Source organism: Capricornis sumatraensis, chromosome 18 (assembly GCF_032405125.1).
Source record: "Capricornis sumatraensis isolate serow.1 chromosome 18, serow.2, whole genome shotgun sequence".
Lineage (NCBI taxonomy): Eukaryota > Metazoa > Chordata > Mammalia > Artiodactyla > Bovidae > Capricornis > Capricornis sumatraensis.
This window is the reverse complement of record NC_091086.1, coordinates 68,888,855-68,905,756: the sequence shown is the minus strand read 5'-3', so window position 1 is coordinate 68,905,756 and position 16,902 is coordinate 68,888,855. Positions and strand designations below refer to the sequence as shown.

Genomic DNA, 16,902 nt, shown 5'->3' with positions numbered 1-16,902 from the left:
ATAGTGTAATGCTAATGTGTTTTCCCCCTTTTCCTCTGTTATTTGGTTAACAAATTTGGCATTAGGTTTCATCCTTTCCTGTTCCCACCTGCGTGATCACAACCCCATCAGTCTAGAATAATCCCTCACGGGTACAAACCTCTAGGGCCCACATCCCTGGACTGAACATGGTCAGAGCAGAAAGATCCATAAAGCCAACTGGACCCTGGTGTCAAATTCCAGCTCCTCCGTTCAGCCTCTCTACACACAAGGCCAATCATCTCCTGCCCCAGTCCTGTTTTTTCTGTGATATTCAGCGGCCGTCAGTAGTTACTGCCGAGCGTCGAGATGGGGACGGACTGAGTTCACACATGACTCTGACGGTTGCCTGGAATGGAGGAAGCCGTCGGTAATGGTTGAAAAAGTAAAAAGTGTGAAATTGTTAGTTGCTCAGTCGTGCCTTACTCTTTGTGATCCCACGCACAAAGGCTCCTCTGTCCATGGGATTCTCCAGGCAAGAATACTGGAGTGGGTTGCCATTCCCTTCTCCAGGGCATCTTCCTGACTCAGGGATCGAACCAGGGTCTCCTGCATTGCAGGTGGATTCTTCACCATCTGAGCCACCAGGGGAGATTTGGTTATCATTATTGTTATTATGGATTTTATTATTTAAAGAAATTTTATTTATTTTATTTTATGTTATTCATTTATTTTTGGCTGTGCTGGGTCTTTGTTGCTGTGCATCGGCTTTCTTTGTGGCGAGTGGGGGCTGCTTTTCCTTGCAGTTCGAGGGCTTCTCATTGCGGTCGCATCTCTCCTTGGGGAGCACGGGCTCCAGGGCTCGCAGGCTTCAGTAGTTGCCTCTAGAGCACAGGCTCAGTAGTTGTGGAGCACGGACTTCGTTGCTCCAGCATATGGGGTCTTCCCCGACCAGGGATCAAGCTCGTGTCCCATGTCTTGGCAGGCAGATTCCCCTCCACCAAGGGAGGGTAACACCAAGGAAGTCGGTTATTAGTGACTTTGTGTGTTTAATATGAGTTGTTAAATGAAAAACTATGGGATACTTTTCCCTTTGAAAATATCCTTATGATGAGATACTTTACTTTCTTATGGAAGGTAATGAGCTTGTAACTCGGGTTTCTCAATCCTGGTCCTGTCAACACTGGGGCCAGGTGATTCTTTAGGGTTGGGCAGTCCTGTGAATTGCAGGCTGTTTAGCAGCACCCCTGGCCTCTGCTCGCTAGGTGACTGTACCACCTCTTGGTTTTGACAACCAAAAATATCTCTGGACATTGCCAAACGTCCCCTATTTCGAAAGTCGACTGTTGTTGAAAGCCACTGATATGAAGCGAATGGGAAACGATGGGGAAAGTGAAGAGAGAATCTGACACCTTTTTTCAGGAAGCTTTTGACTGCCCTCTAAGGCTTTTGTTGTTTAACTTTAGAATATTTTCATTTTCTGCTGTTGCCACTAAGTTATCTTCTACTTTTCCCCAGGAAGGTGGGTTACGTTTTTCTCTTACAGTAGATGTGTGTGTGTGTGTTTGTTTTAGAAGAGAAAACAATACGTGATTGAATGTCTTTTCTGAATTTGATACATAGCAATAAGGATACTTGTTGAGATATTTAAACAATTGGCATCAATCTTTTAAAGTCTTCTTATTTCCATTTGAATTTATTAAGAAAAACTAAAGCCTGTAAAGATCCTAAAATCTGAGTATTGCTTTTGGATTGATGTTTATGTACAGCTAAGAGCAAAGTACAGAATCAGGTCATCCTGTGATCATTTTAAAAGCAAAAGGCATTTTGCATTACTACATAATAATGATTAGGATAAAATTGTGTATCTCATTTTCATTTTTTCGAGTTCAGTATTCTTCTGAACCTGAGTGTCTTTCTGAATCTGGGTTGAATTTCATTATATTTAATAAGAACTATTTCCTTTTAGAAATGATGAATCATTGAATTGAATGGCACCCCTAAACTGTTTAGATTTTCCAATAGTTCATAACCTATGAGTGCCTATGAGCTCTTATCTTACCTTGTCAGGCAGAACAAGGTAATGTCAGAATTACCAAAACTTAGGCTTTTAATAAAAATATAACTAGGTTCCAAAAAGCTCACCTGTTGGCTCTTTCATTTTTGGCTTCCTAAGGAGAACTGTCAGCTCTGCTGATATCACAGTGGGGTTGGGGCTGGGTGGTGCTGACTGCAGAATCTTGTTAATTCAGTGGAATATTAATGCCCCTAAGTAACGGGTCTGTTTAATAAGTGGCTCTGAGAACCGTAAGGAAGATGTGATTATCTCTGAAGAGAAGCAGAACCCAGCGGAGGTTGTCAGGTCCCAGACTTGCTTAAGTCATACCTGACGTGTGTCATTGCTGCGGCACCTGGGGAGCAAACACAAGCAAACAAAAGCTCCGAGTTTCCCTGTGAGTGTGGGGAACAAAACAGACAGGAAGGCGGAGGAGGCTCGTTTAACAAGCAGAGGCATTACCGCTGCTGATCACATCCTCATTCTTGTTGTAGGCAAGCCCTGACTGTGTGTTTCCGGAAAGCCAAAGGATACGATGTCCCCAGAGAGTTTTCTTTCTGCTTGTAGAGGAAAACATGGATTTCCCATAATTAAGTTGGAATAGTTTCAAGTTATTAAGCAGAGAAAGGACAAAAAAATCAGGGATTTTCTATCATCGAGGGCATGGTCTCAGCCTGGGCACCCACGAAAGCCAGCTGTGAGCCAAGGACACGGAAGTACTTGTTCTAGAAAGTGAGACCAGGGGCAAGTATTTGTTAGAGAAAGTCACCCCAGGAAGCCAGTCAGGGATAAGGAAGCCAGACTGGGAAGACTGGAAAACAAAGCCATGTGAGTTACCGGGTGGGCACGTGGGAATCAGCGCTGCTGAGACCTCTCAGATTGAAGTGCCTGGGGATGGGGTGGGACCCCTGCCTCCTGATTTATCATATTGATTATACCCCAAGATATCATGTTGATTAATATATTGAATATATCCTATTCATATTGAATAGCATATCATATTGAATATCACATAGAATATCATATCATATTGAATATATCATATTGATTATACCCCAAAGTGATATATTGATTATATATAGAATATATGATATTCATATTGAATAGCATATCATGTTGAATATCACATAGAATATCATATCATATTGAATATATCGTATTGATTACACCCCAGGTGCCCGAGATACAGGCTGGAGGTGGTCCAGGAGGAGGCCTGTAAGGGCTGGTCCACAGTGATCTTGTGTGACCGTCACTGCCAGAATAGAGTAATTCCCTCAGTTCTTGTCCTCTTGATGAGAAAGAATTCAGTTGAGAGACACGGAGCAGTTGTAAGGAGCAGGAGTTTTTCTGAGCAAAGCAAACGTACGCGCCTGAGGGAGAGAAGGGAAATCAGACGCCGCCCCTCGACTACGGGGTAGCGGGGTAGCGTTGCTTTTGCGGGGTGGAAAATCCCGCCTTACGTTCTGCGTAATTTAACGACAGGTTGATTGACAGCTGTAGGTTGTGTAACTTCTTCCTTGCCCGCAGGCGCTTAGTCACAAGCACCCAAGTGAAACCCCAGGGGGTTGGGGAGCGGGGGGAGGGCAAACACGCAATGCTGATTTATTACAAATGCGGCATAATGGACGCAGGGTTACTGAGTCACCTTTCAGGTCTCCGTGCGCCTGCGCCGGCCTGTGCCGGTGGTTTTACCTTGTTTTGTTCTGATAAGGCTGGAAACTTAACGGTCCTTGACCACAAAAGGGGAAGCTCTCTGGGTGTGTTGTAATCACCTGTGTCTAGGTGGGGAGGGAAAGATGACCACACACACCCCCCCGCACCCCATCCAGGATGGAGCAGGGACCCACTCATGTCTAACATGAGCAGAAAGGCCCCTTGTGGGGGTGGGGCTGGGCAGAACTGGAGTGAGGCCTTCGTTTGAAGGGTGGGTTGCTCGGGAATAGGCTTCCTGCGGTGGCTCAGATGGTAAAGAATACGCCTGCAGTGCAGGAGACCCAGGTTCAAACCCTGGGTGGGGAAGATCCTCTGAAGGACGGCATGCAACCCTCTCTTGTATTCTTGCCTGGAGAATCCTATGGAGAGAGGAACCTGTCAACAGTCCATGGGGTTGCACAGTCTACAGTCCATGGGGTTACACAATCAGACATGACTGAAGTGTCTTAGCAATCACGTGGGGTTGGGGGCTTACAGAGACATAGGAAAGGAAGTGAGGCATCCTGGGCTCTGCCTACCTCCTGCTGGTCCCATGGACCCGGCCTTGACTCTTGGGGGAAAGGGTCCTAAGAATGAGCAACAGAAGGTAGATTGTCTTCCGTTAGTCCCTTTTAGGAGGTTTGCCTCTTCCAGTAACAGAAACCCCGACTTGACTGTTGATTAAATAAAGCAAGCATCTGTTTGTCTCAGCTCACTAGAAGTCACCCAACACAGCTGGCGCTGACTCCCTGAGAACATCACAGATCCAGGTTTCTTCCTCTATCCTTTTCTTGACCCAGCATTGCCCCCACACTCTCCACACCTCCACCCCTCGCCCCTCCCTGTTGACTGGTCCCCTCATGAAGAGCTGGGATGCTCACCGGAGTGCCAGTCTCAGATCCGTGTCTCGGACAGGAAAGCAGCATCACTGATAACGTGGCCCCCTTTTCTAAACTTAATCACTTTGTTTATTTATGGCTGTACTGGGTCTTTGTTGCTCTGTGTGGGCTTGCTCTGTTTGTAGCAAGCGGGGGCTACCGTCTAGTTGAGGTGTGTGGGCTTCTTATCGCTGGGGCTTCTCTTGCTGCAGAGTGTGGGCTCTGGAGCACGTGGGTGTCAGTAGTTGTAGCTCTAAGGGCTACCCTCTAGTTGAGGTGCCCAGGGTGAGGTTGTCCCTCGGTGTGAGATCTTAGTTCCCAGACCGGGGATTGAACCTGTGTGACTCCTGCATTGGCAGGCGGATTCTTAGCCACTGGACCACCAAGGAAGTCCCAGGGTTCCCTTTAATCAGGGACGCAATGGCCTTCTCTTTGGGGCTCCCTGACTAGTTATAAGGGAGGCTGGGAAAATGGAAAACAAGATCGCAGGTCAGAGAGGCTAGAACTCTGATCCTCAGTGGGGTGGAGATGTGTGTGGTTCCTCGGGGGACACTTTTGGCTGTCACAACTGGTGGAGTGCTAGTGGCATCTAGTGGGCAGAGACCAGGGATGCTGTTTAAAGTCCTGCAGTGAGACTCCACAGGAGAGCCTCCACCACGTATAGTCATCTGGCCCAAATGTCAATGTTGTTGTTGTTCAGGTGCTCAGTCACGTCCGACTCTTTGTGACCCCATGGACTGCAGCACGCCAGGCTTCCCTGTCCTTCATCACCTCCCAGAGATCGCTCAGATTCATGTCCGTTGAGTCAGTGATGCCATCCAACCGTCTCATCCTGTCATCCCCTTCATCTCCTGCCTTCAGTCTTTCCCAGCATCAGGGTCTTTTCCAGTGAGTTGGCTCTTCGCATCAGGTGGCCAAAGGATTGGAGTTTCAGCTTCAGCATCAGTCTTTCGAATGAATATTCAGGACTGATTTCCTTTAGGAAGGACTGGTTTGATCTCCTTGCAGTCCAAGGGACTCTCAGTCTTCTCAAACACCACAGGTCAAATAGTTCCGAGGTTTTGAAACTCAGGGTTAGACCAGTGATGGTGGACTGCCTAGAACTGAGTAGTTGCTGCCTTGAATAAAATAGAGGATCCCATACAGACAACTCACAGCACCCAACTTGGTAGCAGGAGCTCAGCTCTTGTCTACACTGCTGAAACCCTGGGTGAACCAACAGGGGGGTGGGGGTGAGGGTGAGGATACCAAGAGTCTCCTGGGCAGGAGACTGGTACACTGGCCTTTCAGAGCTGCTCCATACTCTCTGAGAGGTATATGCATAAAATGCCAATCGTCAGTACTTGTCTGTCATCATTTAATGACTGTGTCCTGGCCTTTAATATTACCCTGAATCACAGTGATTTCTTAAGGAAGTGAATCCCTCATTTGCAGCAGTATTCAAGACTCTGGGGCGGCACTACAGTCAGAATGGCCTTTGTTCTTTCGAGTGTTTGTACTTTCCAAGATGGTTTTGGAGAGGAAGAGGCACACTCAACTTCCGACAGCTGTTCCTTTAGTTTTCCATTAGCATTTGAAAAATGTCTCTTTCAGGCAGTGTTCATTAAGATTTTAATTTTGCAGTTTGCTCCTTTTCAAGTGACATGCAATTAATTAAGGCTTAATGTGTCATCTATTTTTTGCAATGACATTTTTACTGCCCCCTTTTCATTTGAGTCAGTTTATAAATTGTACTCTAGCTAATGAGTTCCATCCTGATTTCCAGTTTCAAATAATTATCACTCTTCTAATATGGTGATTCTTTAATGTGTCACAGAATTAAGAGTGTTACTGGGCGAACTCAGGTGAGTTGGGTCTGCCTAGGCCATGGGCCATGGGGGCTGCAGGGCAAGGGAGCCACTGAGACCCCTCCTCCTCTATTCAGTGCTTATTCACCAGCCTTTGCGTGTTGGACACTCCAGTCTATGTGGGATGTACATGCAGAAGCCTCTTCCAAGACTGGTCTCTGCAGAGCTTGCAGGCTAGATAACTGCCCTATTTCCCCACATTGTTTTGCCAGTGGAAATATGACTAAGGGGACTTGAAATCTTGAATGATTTTTAATATATGACTGAGATTGGACCAAGATTAACTGAACAGCAATTCCTTATTAATTTCTCTTTTACTGAAACTTACCAACATTTTGTCAAGTTGAATTGAAGATTAACTTTGCAGTATTAGGAGGGGCAGTTGGTGATATGGGGAGATTTGTGAACGAAGTGACTTGTGTAAGGGAGATGTAGGAGGCAGATTTCTCCAGAAAGACAGAATGGGTGGGAAATATTCTTATTAGAGAATTATTTTAGGGAGGTTTTTTTTTCCCAGTAGTCATGTATGGATGTGAGAGTTGGACCATAAAGAAGGCTGAGCTCCGAGAATTGATGCTTTAGAACTGTGGTTCTAGAGAAGACTCTTGAGAGCCCCTTGGACTGCAAGGAGATCAAACCCATCAATCCTAAAAGAAATCAACCCTGAATATTTATTGGAAGGACTGATGCTGAAGCTGAAGGTTGAATCCTTTGGCCACCTGATGTGAAGAGCTAACTCACTGGAAAAGACCCTGATGCTGGGAAAGATTGAAGGCGGGTGGAGAAGGGGATGACAGAGGATGAGATGGTTGGATGGTGTCACCGACTCAATGGACATGCCTTTGGGCAAACTTCGGGAGACAGTGAAGGATAGGGAAGGCTGGCGTGCTACAGTCCATAGAGTTGCGAAGTGTTGGACACGACTGAGCAACTGAACAGCAACAAGTTTTAGGGAAATTGGCATTGGTAAGCCTGGAATCTGCAGGACATGCCAGGATCCTGGAGACTTGGGCAGGAGTGGATGCTACAGTCTTGAGGCTGAATTCTTTCTTCTCCTGAAAACGTCAGCTTTTGTTCTAAGTTCTTCAGCTAGTTGAAGGAGGCTCACCCACATTTTGGGTGCTAATCTCTTTGACCTAAAGTCAAGTGATTGTGGATGCTGATTGCATGTACAAAACACTTTCACAGTACACTTAGACTACTGTGGGATTAAATCCCTGAGCACTAGACCTGGGCTGTGTCAACACAGAAAGTTCACAGAGGAGGAGGCCTCCCTGCAGGGTAGGGGGAAGAGCAGACTATTGTGGGTCAGGACCCAGGTCTGGACACTTCTCTCTTACCAGCTTTGAGGACGCAGGCAGGGCCCTCAGCGACCATGACTGGCATCCATTGTAACAGACGTTCATTAAATGCACGCCTCCCACCAATCAGAATGATATGTGTTCAGAAAGCAAAAACAACCAAGATGTGCCCCTGTCCTGGAAGCCCGTAGTCTGGTAAAGACGACAGACCCGTGACCAGCTAACCTGAAGCACCCAAAGTGAACAAACACACACTTCCTGCAAAAATAAGAATCATAACCTCCAGGAGTGAGATCTTGGAGGAAAAGGAGAGTTGATAGATAAATAGGATAGCAAATGCTTTGCCAGTGACAGTTACTGGTAGTATTTTTAGAACATTCTAGTAGCATCCACCAGGTGTTACAAACCACCTGTCTCTCCATTGCTAGAAAGCCATGAAGTCTTAATCCCACAATTTAGGTGCTGAGTTTAGGCAGTTTTCTTTATAGGAAAGAGGGGCTTTTCAAGTGGTGCTAGTGGTAAAGAACCCGCATGCCGAGGCAGAAGACCCAGGTTTGATCCCTGGCTTGGGAAGATCCCCTGGAGAAGGGAACGACAAGCCACCCCAGTATTCTTGCCTGGACAGAGGAGGCTGGCAGACTATGGTCCATGGAGTCACAGAAAGTCAGACACAACTGAATGACTAAGCACAGCACAAACCATGAAGTCGGGCACTTAAAGGTGGGTTGTGTTATAATAGTAAATGCCGGAGGTGACAGTCAGGTGTGGGTTCATCAGGTGGCCCAGCTCCAAGGCAGAGGCAGTTGTCTCCGTCTTCTGTGTCTTTTGTTTTCTGTCTGTGGAAAGGAAAAGGCCTGCTTGCACCCACCCATTCCTATTTTCTCTTTCTGGTTTTCAGGGGCGGATGTCCACGCCAGGGACTCCCGCCGGGGGATGTCCTCCCAGGAGTGGGCTACCTACACCGGACGGTTTGAAGCGGTTCGGCTCATCCAGAGGCTACTGGAGCGACCCTGCCCAGAGCAGTTTGGGGAAAAGTACAAGCCAGAGCTGCCACTGGCCCTGGAAGCGGGTCAGAAGCCCGCGGGATCCAAGAGCTGCTTGCAGAAGCTCACAGATTTTGTGCGGTCCACGCTGACCTCCCGCTCGCGCCAAGGCCTGGAGGATGGGGGGGCCCTGGACCACATGGTCAAGATGACCACGAGCCTCTACAGCCCCGCCGTGGCCATCGTCTGCCAGACCGTGTGCCCCGAGAGCCCCCCCTGTGTGGGCAAAAGGCGGCTGGCTGTGCAGGAGATCCTGGCATCGCGCGGGGATCCGGACACGCAAGCCCAGGAAAGGGACAAGGGGGAGGGCCCTGAGCCGCAATCCCAGACTTCCCAGGCTGTGGGGGTCTCCAAAGAGGAGGCCCCCAGAGCCGGCCTCGCGTCTTCGCAGCCGCCGGCCGCCCCCCGGAGGGCCAGCCTCCTGCCCCTGCAGCTGTTGCGGCGGAGCAGCGTGCGGCCCGGCATGACCATCCCCAAGGTGCGTGTCAGCAAGGCGCCCGCGCCCACCTTCCAGCCCGAGCGGGCGGCCCGGGGCAGCACCAAGGACAGCAGCCACCTGCAGCTGCCCAAGTGGCGGTACAAGGAGGCCAAGGAGGAGAAGCGGAAGGCGGAGGAGGCGGAGAAGCAGCGGCTGGCCGCCGCGCAGAAGGAAAAGCGGACGTCGTCCTGGAGAAAAAGGACGTGAGGGGGGTGTGTCCGGCGCGCGGGGGCGAGGCAGGACGCAGAGCCCGCCGGCCGGGCATGCGAAACTGCCGGGAGCCCTGGGGGAGGCGGCGGGGCGCTGGGTGCGGTCCTCCCTGGAAGTGCGCCCCCGCCCCGCCCTTGCATTTTACGCACAACACCTCCCAGGGTGCACAGGCTCCCTTCGCGGCCCAGAAAACGTTCCTGTTTGTTCAGGCTGCACTCAAGAGTGAACTGGGCCAAGCCCTAATTGAATCGCCTGAAACCAGTTCCCCCAGCAATCAGTATTCGTAGTGGGCATTCTACCTAAAACTCGACCACTGAGCCAGCAGAGAAGCCCCCCTTAGAACCTCAGTGCAGAAAAATTTAAGACCAGTTTATCCAAAGGACATTTTCTGTATAGTTTTGTATTTTTCAGTTATGATCAGACTTACAGCACTTGACCAGTGACAGGGCTGTTTGTAAATATTTATGACGGTCTTAATGCATTTGTCTGAAGACCCTTTGTTTAAAATACTGTTTCTAGCAATAATTATTTGTGCTATCTCTATTCTGTTTCACATAGAATTTGTGGCATTCTCCTCCTGTCGGCCCCCTTTTGCTTTTTTTTATTGGGGGGCTTTGCCTTTCCATCTCCTTGGGGGTGCTCAAAAGCACCACACGTCCTTATTTGGATTAAGTGATGTCGAAGATTTCTATTGGATAAAGCCATGGCTTTACGGCAAAATAATCAAGTAAGACAGAGGAGTCAAATTACCTTTAATTTCTGAAGCTCTCTTTTCCATCCAGTGGTAAAACTGAAGAAAGCCCAATTGTCAAAGTATGAGACTGCATAGGAGAGTATATGTATTGCTAGAACTAAGCTCATTTTAAGCAAGGGGTTTTAGATAATCTGCATATAAAGTCTTGAACATACTCAAAAATAGAAAAAAGTGTTTAAGAAAATGGGGGCAACACTAATAAATTATTACTAGAAGTACAAAATTATGTGCTCTTAGACAATTGAATTAAAATATCCTTAAGATGTAAAAAGAGACGCTAAAAGTGTAGAGTTCTGCAAACTACTGACAGGTGGGCCATACATTTTTTGAGAAATAGGGATTAGAGCTGAATGTTAAGCAAACATGTTTTTGGCAAATTCTCCTGGAGTGAGCTGGGTTGCTTCCTCCTCCCGACTCAATTCTGACAGATACCTGGTGTGGAATTTTATTTTTCCTTTGATGAAAGCCCCTGATGTTCAGTTCATCCTCATGCAGGCTTTGTAGACTTGCCAAGATTCGGGAACTTTGGCAGCACATGGGTGTGGTATGCCCCAGGCCCTGAGCGCTCCGTGGGAGTTTTCTGTCCATACTTGTATCTCCAAAAAGCTGAGAAATACTAATGAATCTCTGGCTCTCTGGGTTGCAGAGTATCTTTCACATATGCACTACCAACAGCACTTTATTTAAATATTATCCTGCGTATAAGCCATAGATTTAAAATATTGCAGACCAGTGGGAAGCCGTTTATTCTGTGTCTGGATTCACAGGGGAAATTGTGCTCCCTGGCCATGTGGCGACGAGCGCCCATCCATCTCACGATTTGGGTGGCATGGCACTGGCTGTCCCTCCTCTTGCCCCCACCCCCCACTATCAGACACTGAGCATCTTACACTCATCTCTCCAAAAACCTCGATGAACAGACCATCAGGCTGCACCCAGGCTAATGGGAGGCAGATGTGACGATAATCCATCTTTTAAAGTCAGATTTTAGTGAATTCCTCCCTAGTTCCAGAAGGGCCCAAGAAGAATGGCCCAAAGGTCTGGATCCGCTTTGAACATCACTGATGTGGTTGGCTGTGGGTCACCCTTGAGCCTAAGAGTTTGGCTTGGCCAAGTGCCTTTGGATGAGATGAGTGCTGGCGCCCCGAGGTGAAGAGAAACACGGCTTGTCTCCCTGATGGGCCAGTAAGACCATGTTTTGTGTTGATATGTTTTGGTTGCTTTGAATGGTTGGCTGCGCTTTCTTCCCCAAGGGCTCACCCCTCCCTCTCCTCCAGTGTCGATCAGGGATGGGGGCACCGACGGGAAGTGCCCCCCCCCCCCAGCTCTGTCACCATGTAAGTTCCCTGCTGGCCCTTTTACCTCCTTATTCTTTCTGTTTTCTGCCTATCTTCTGCTCCAGATTTAGCTAAAATGCCTTGATCATCCCTGGCGCCACTACTCAAAGGTCTAAAAAGAGCAGAAAGTGGTGGAGTCGTGGGAGATCGACAGTGTCCCTGATGACTTGCCGTATCGTGCCCTCCAGACACTCAAGAGTGAATGGACCGCAGATTTTGCCTGCTGCTTTTGTGCAGAATTCCGCCCCACCCACCACCTTCTTGACATTTAGGGAGGGAGATTTAGCTTGCTCTCCTGACAAATGGGGCTTCCCTGGTGGCTCAGCTGGTAAAGAATCCGCCCGCAATGAGGGAGGCCTGGGATCGATCCCTGGGTTGGGACGATTCCCCTGGAGAAGGGAATGGCTATTCACTCCATTATTCTGGCCTGGAGAATTCCATGGACTGTATAGTCCATGGAGTCGCGAAGAGTCAGACACGACTTGCAGCTTCACCTGACAGATGAGAGCACCGCCCTGCTGCACAGAACAGGGAGGATCTGGTGTCTGCTTTGCACTCCTGATGTTTATTAACTGTAAATAGTGAATTTCAACTTGACAGGTACCTTCTCAGGGATTTATATATAAATAGAGTTAGGAGGAAAGGTGAAGCATATTTTAATACTTTTTAGGATCTGAGTGAGTTGTTATCACACTAGGCAGAAGAAATATTTCTAAGATAATGTCAGTGCTGCTTTTTCCCCAGGGCGATGCCTGGGAATCACCCCTCCCATTGAGACTTCTTGATTCTTAGAAACTCTTGGGACTTTGGCGGCTGAAATGGCTTTGGAGTGGACGTGAAGTCACTTCACAGGGCCTCTCGGTTGCCTCTCGTGGAAGCGAACCCTTGTATTTAGAAAACAAAAAAATTCAACCTCTGTGCATGAAGAGGTGGCTGTGACAACACAGATGGGCCGCCCATCGATTTTACCTCTAGAACTGGTTCCTCCCCGTCTGATACCTGCGTGTGTGGTGTGAGGACGGTTTTTTCTCTCTGCTCCCGTGAATCACATGTTCCACAGTCAGCCCCGTGCCAGGCTCACTGCCGGGAGAGGGGAGGGAAAAGCTGGAATGACCGCGGTGTTCAGAGACCTTCCATGTCTTTGGCTACACCCGAGGAATGCAATGCACAACATTATGAACCTTTGTGACTTTTTTCTGCTGCGCCTCCCCACGGGCTCCTGGCGGCACCAGAAGCCTCAGAAATAGGCTTGGAAATTGCACTAGATCATCATCTCAGCTTCTGGCCCTCCTGCAACTCGCTCCTGCGGTGGAGGGTCGAGTTTGTGATGTCACTTGGAAAGTGGGATTTGTGGGTGCGGGGAGGGGGCGGGTCAGTCCAAGCTGCCTCTGCCCACTTCCATCAGTGGCCAGCTAGGTCTCTGGAAGGTCCACTGAGTGGAAATGAGACTCTGAAACTGAATCCCACGAGGTGGGGCCAGACCACGTCCTGAATTGGATGCAGAGTGTGCGGTCTCCAGGAAGAGTCACAGGTACCCAATTATTATGAAGAGATGCACTCCTGAGGGATGGATGAAGAGCCAAGACTAAGAAGAAGGGCTGATCTTTGTCCTACAGCCTCTGTCAGGGGCACAGTTTTCCCCCCTGACCCACACTACCTTAAGACAGAAGACCATCTCTGCATCCTTCGTCCCAGCTTGCTCTGCGAAATGAGCCCTAGTCCCAGGCTCACCTGGGACCCCTTGCTGTTTCATCTTCTGTCCTGATATCCAATATGATGTAGGTATTCCCTGCAGTGCTGAGATTGATCAGGAACTATTGTAAGCTTCTAGTTGCAACTGTCTTTTGTCAAATGAAATGCTGGCACTTTTAAAGTATTTGGGGACATTCTAACACGCCACCCACGCTCATGAGCCCCATGGAGAACTGTTTGGATTCTGCCCTTGGCTATGGGTGCTCGGCTCACGGGACCCCTCATGACTCTGGTCTGTGTGTCTGGTCCTTGCTGTTCTGGGCAGCAGGCTCACACCGAGCCCCTTTCAGTCAGGCCTGGGGGACCATGTCTTCTTGGGAAGGAAAGCGAGATGATCCATCAGGAGCTATTAAACAACAAAGTCCCATTCACCTGGACAACTGGCATTGATACATAAATTGATACATAATTGTGACCATGGTGTGGGGGGGTGGTGGGGAGGCTGTTGCTATAAAAAACTTGCAACAAAACAGCTCTTCCTGAAACCCTGGTTGCGCTGCCTGCTCCAGCTTGGAGAATTTGTTTCAAACCTCTGGGCAACTCTTGTGTTATCGGCTCAGGGATGTGCCCTTGAATTCGTGTGTCTTCATTAACACTTAAAATCAGCAGCTAAGAAAAAGCCCACTGGAAGTTTTTTTTTTTTTTTTAAGAAATAGAAAAACAAAATCGCCCCATCTCCCCAAACCACCACAACTTGGTTTGATTTAGCTCATTTTTGAGGAACTCAGTTGAATGAGATGGCTGCTATTCAATCTCTCCTTCCCCTGACCCAGCCTGAAATAAGGCTCTTGTGAAAGGCAAGCCCTGCAGTGGTCTGACGGCTCTCAGCTGCAAGTTGAGGCGTGTGATGTGATGTGAGTGCACGCGCGCACATACACACACACACACACACTGGAAGGAGTTCGGGTTTTGTGCTCACGAAGGGGACTGCCACTATAGGTCCCAGGGAATGTCAGCTATGACCTAGTGTATTTGAGGATGAGACAGCCCAAGACCCCCCACCGGGATCCCTCAAGTGGGTCCAGTGTGGCACAGAACACAACCAGTGTGTCATCACCCAGGTGTCCTTGTTGGATGGTGGTGTTGGCCTGGGCGGCTCCTGGACAAGGTTGCATAGCCAGGCCTGGGTCCTCTCTGCTGTTGGCTGCGTCCCTGGCACGGAGTGGCAGAATCCAGAGGGGATTCTTGGGAGAACCTCCACCAGGCATGAAGCCCGGGGTCACAGATGGTTCGATATCAGGCTGACCTGAGAAGCAGAACTGTACCCTGCGGAGGTTCTGAGAATTTTCCGAGTCTGTCCAAGTGTTGAGATGCTCTAATTGATCACTGCTCATGCAGTTTGGTTTTTGAGAGAATCACTTCATGATAATGGGACATTTTTCTCCTGTTCTTGAAGAAAATGTGGATGAGAAACTAAATGAACCCAGGCAGGCCCAGCAGTGGCCTGTGCTGATGCTTTATCAGATTTTTGGGAGGTCACGTTGAAGCACTTTAACACCAGTTTCTGAGCAGACGTTCTGGAAGCTGGTTTGGAACCGCATAGCTCTTTCAAAACTGGATGAAAACTAGAAAAGGATGCTAGAAACCTGGCAGTGTTACCAGTAACCCTGTGAACCTTTAGGACATCCCAGGGAATTTGAGTAATAGAGCCCATTGAAACAAACAGGCAAGGCAAATCTCATTGGAATCCTTTTCATTCAAACCCTCGTTCTGCCTGGCACGCGCTGGGTGTCTGACGATATGTGTCTTTAACAAGGGTGGTGAAGAATTGCGTGCACTCTGCACAGGGGCCAGGTTTCAGGTTATGTCATGTTGGTATAAGCTTCGTTTTCTGAATGTAAAACTACTTTCATTGTCATTTCTAAAAATCTGGTAGGTTTCTGGATATTGTAAAAATGTTGAATAAGGATATAATTGTGTAAATTTCATAGCGTTTTATTTTGAGGTGAGAGTTTTGTTACGGTTTATAAAAGATATTTTCCTATTTAGACCTCAGGGCTATTTGGGGACCTACAAATAAAGGTGACCCCAGCCATTTCAATTCTTGATATCCAAAAGGTTAATCATCTTTAAGTTAGATGGGATATATTTGTTCAGCAGAAAGAATATGTCTTTCCCTTTACCTTCTAACAAACTCTGTATCCAAAGTTTAAAAAGTATAACAAGATGTGGTCATGTAAAACTGTGGCTACAGAATTAAAAATCACTTGTGAAATAAACAGTCTTATGGTACAACAGTGTTCTATTGGGATAAACTTAAGTGTGTATAAATTAGGAAATGATACTATGATGCCAGTATTTTTAATGTTACTCATTTTGATCAAAGTAGGTGTGTACTTCCTTCATCTGACACACTTATTTTTCACATTGTATCTCAAAGGTAAGTTTTTTTTACATGTGAAAATAATCTCTTTGCCCCCTGCCTCTTCTCAGAAGTGCCCACTGGTAGGGAGGCTTCCTTCAGCCATGTCCCTCTGTATTTATTTACATGATGCTGGGAAAGATTGAGGGCAGGAGGAGAAGGGGGAGACAGAGGATGAGATGGTTAAATGGCATCACTGACTGAAAGGACATGAATTTGAGCAAACTCCAGAAGACAGTGAAGGACACGGAAGCCTGATGAGCTGCAGTCCATGGGGTCACAAAGAGCAAAACATGAGGTCGCAACTGAACAACAGCTAAATAGAAACAGAAATGTAGTTTTATTTGTATATGTGTTCTTTTATGTAAGTGGTACAGCATAAATGCATTTTAGTTTCTTTTCTTTATCCAAACCACATCCCTGGAAAGCTTTTTAAAGAATTAATTAATTTCATTTTCTTTTAACAGCTAAAAAAGTAATACACAAAAACAAGAGAAGTCCACCACATACAATAAAGGATGAAAAATGACTCAAGCTCCCTCAGGGCAGTCCCTCAGACACTTGTGCATCTTTCTAGAAATACACTTATATGGGTGTTTATTTATTAGTTGATTTACAGTGTTGCATTAGTTTCAGGTATACAGCAAAGTGATTCATATATATGTGTGTGTGTGTGTGTGTAATTTATATATAAGTATATATTGTTGTTATTGTTCAGTCGCTAAGTCATGTCTGACTGCAGCCCCATGGACTGCCAGGCTTCCCTGTCCTTGAGAGTTTGTCCCTCTCCCTGAGAGTTTGCTCAAGCTCATGTCCATCGAGTCAGTGATGCTTTCTAACCATCTCATCCTCTGTCGCTCCTTCTCCTCCCGCCTTCAATCTTTCCCAGCCTCAGGGTCTTTTCCAGTGAGTCAGTTCTTCACATCAGGTGGCTAAAGTATTGGAGTTTCAGCTTCATCGTCAATCCTTCCAGTGAATACTCAGGGCTTATTTCCTTTGGGATTGACTGGTTGGGTCTCCTTGCAGTCCAAGGATTTTCAATATACAAAGGACCCTCCTTATTAGGAAATCTGTGAGCTGACATGAAAGTGAGAGAGGCGGTCTTTATTCTCCCCACTGACCCTGGTGATGGAACCTTCTTCCAGCATCATGAGGCTCCAGGGAGAGGGGTTGGGGGGTGGTGACTGGGGGAATGAGGAGGGGTGAGAGATGGCCGTAAGGCACAGTATTCCAG

The 16,902-nt window shown here is 47.6% G+C and overlaps 1 protein-coding gene across 1 annotated transcript in view; it reads left to right on the top strand.

Moving 5' to 3' along the window:
• ANKRD33B (ankyrin repeat domain 33B) overlaps positions 1-9,460 on the top strand; it is a 94,743-nt gene extending 85,283 nt beyond the window's left edge. Inside the window, exon 4 of the mRNA XM_068990778.1 lies at positions 8,631-9,460. Within this exon, the coding sequence (XP_068846879.1) occupies positions 8,631-9,460 (830 nt within the window). The remainder of the gene's footprint in view (positions 1-8,630) is intronic.
• The last annotated feature ends 7,442 nt before the right edge of the window (positions 9,461-16,902 follow it).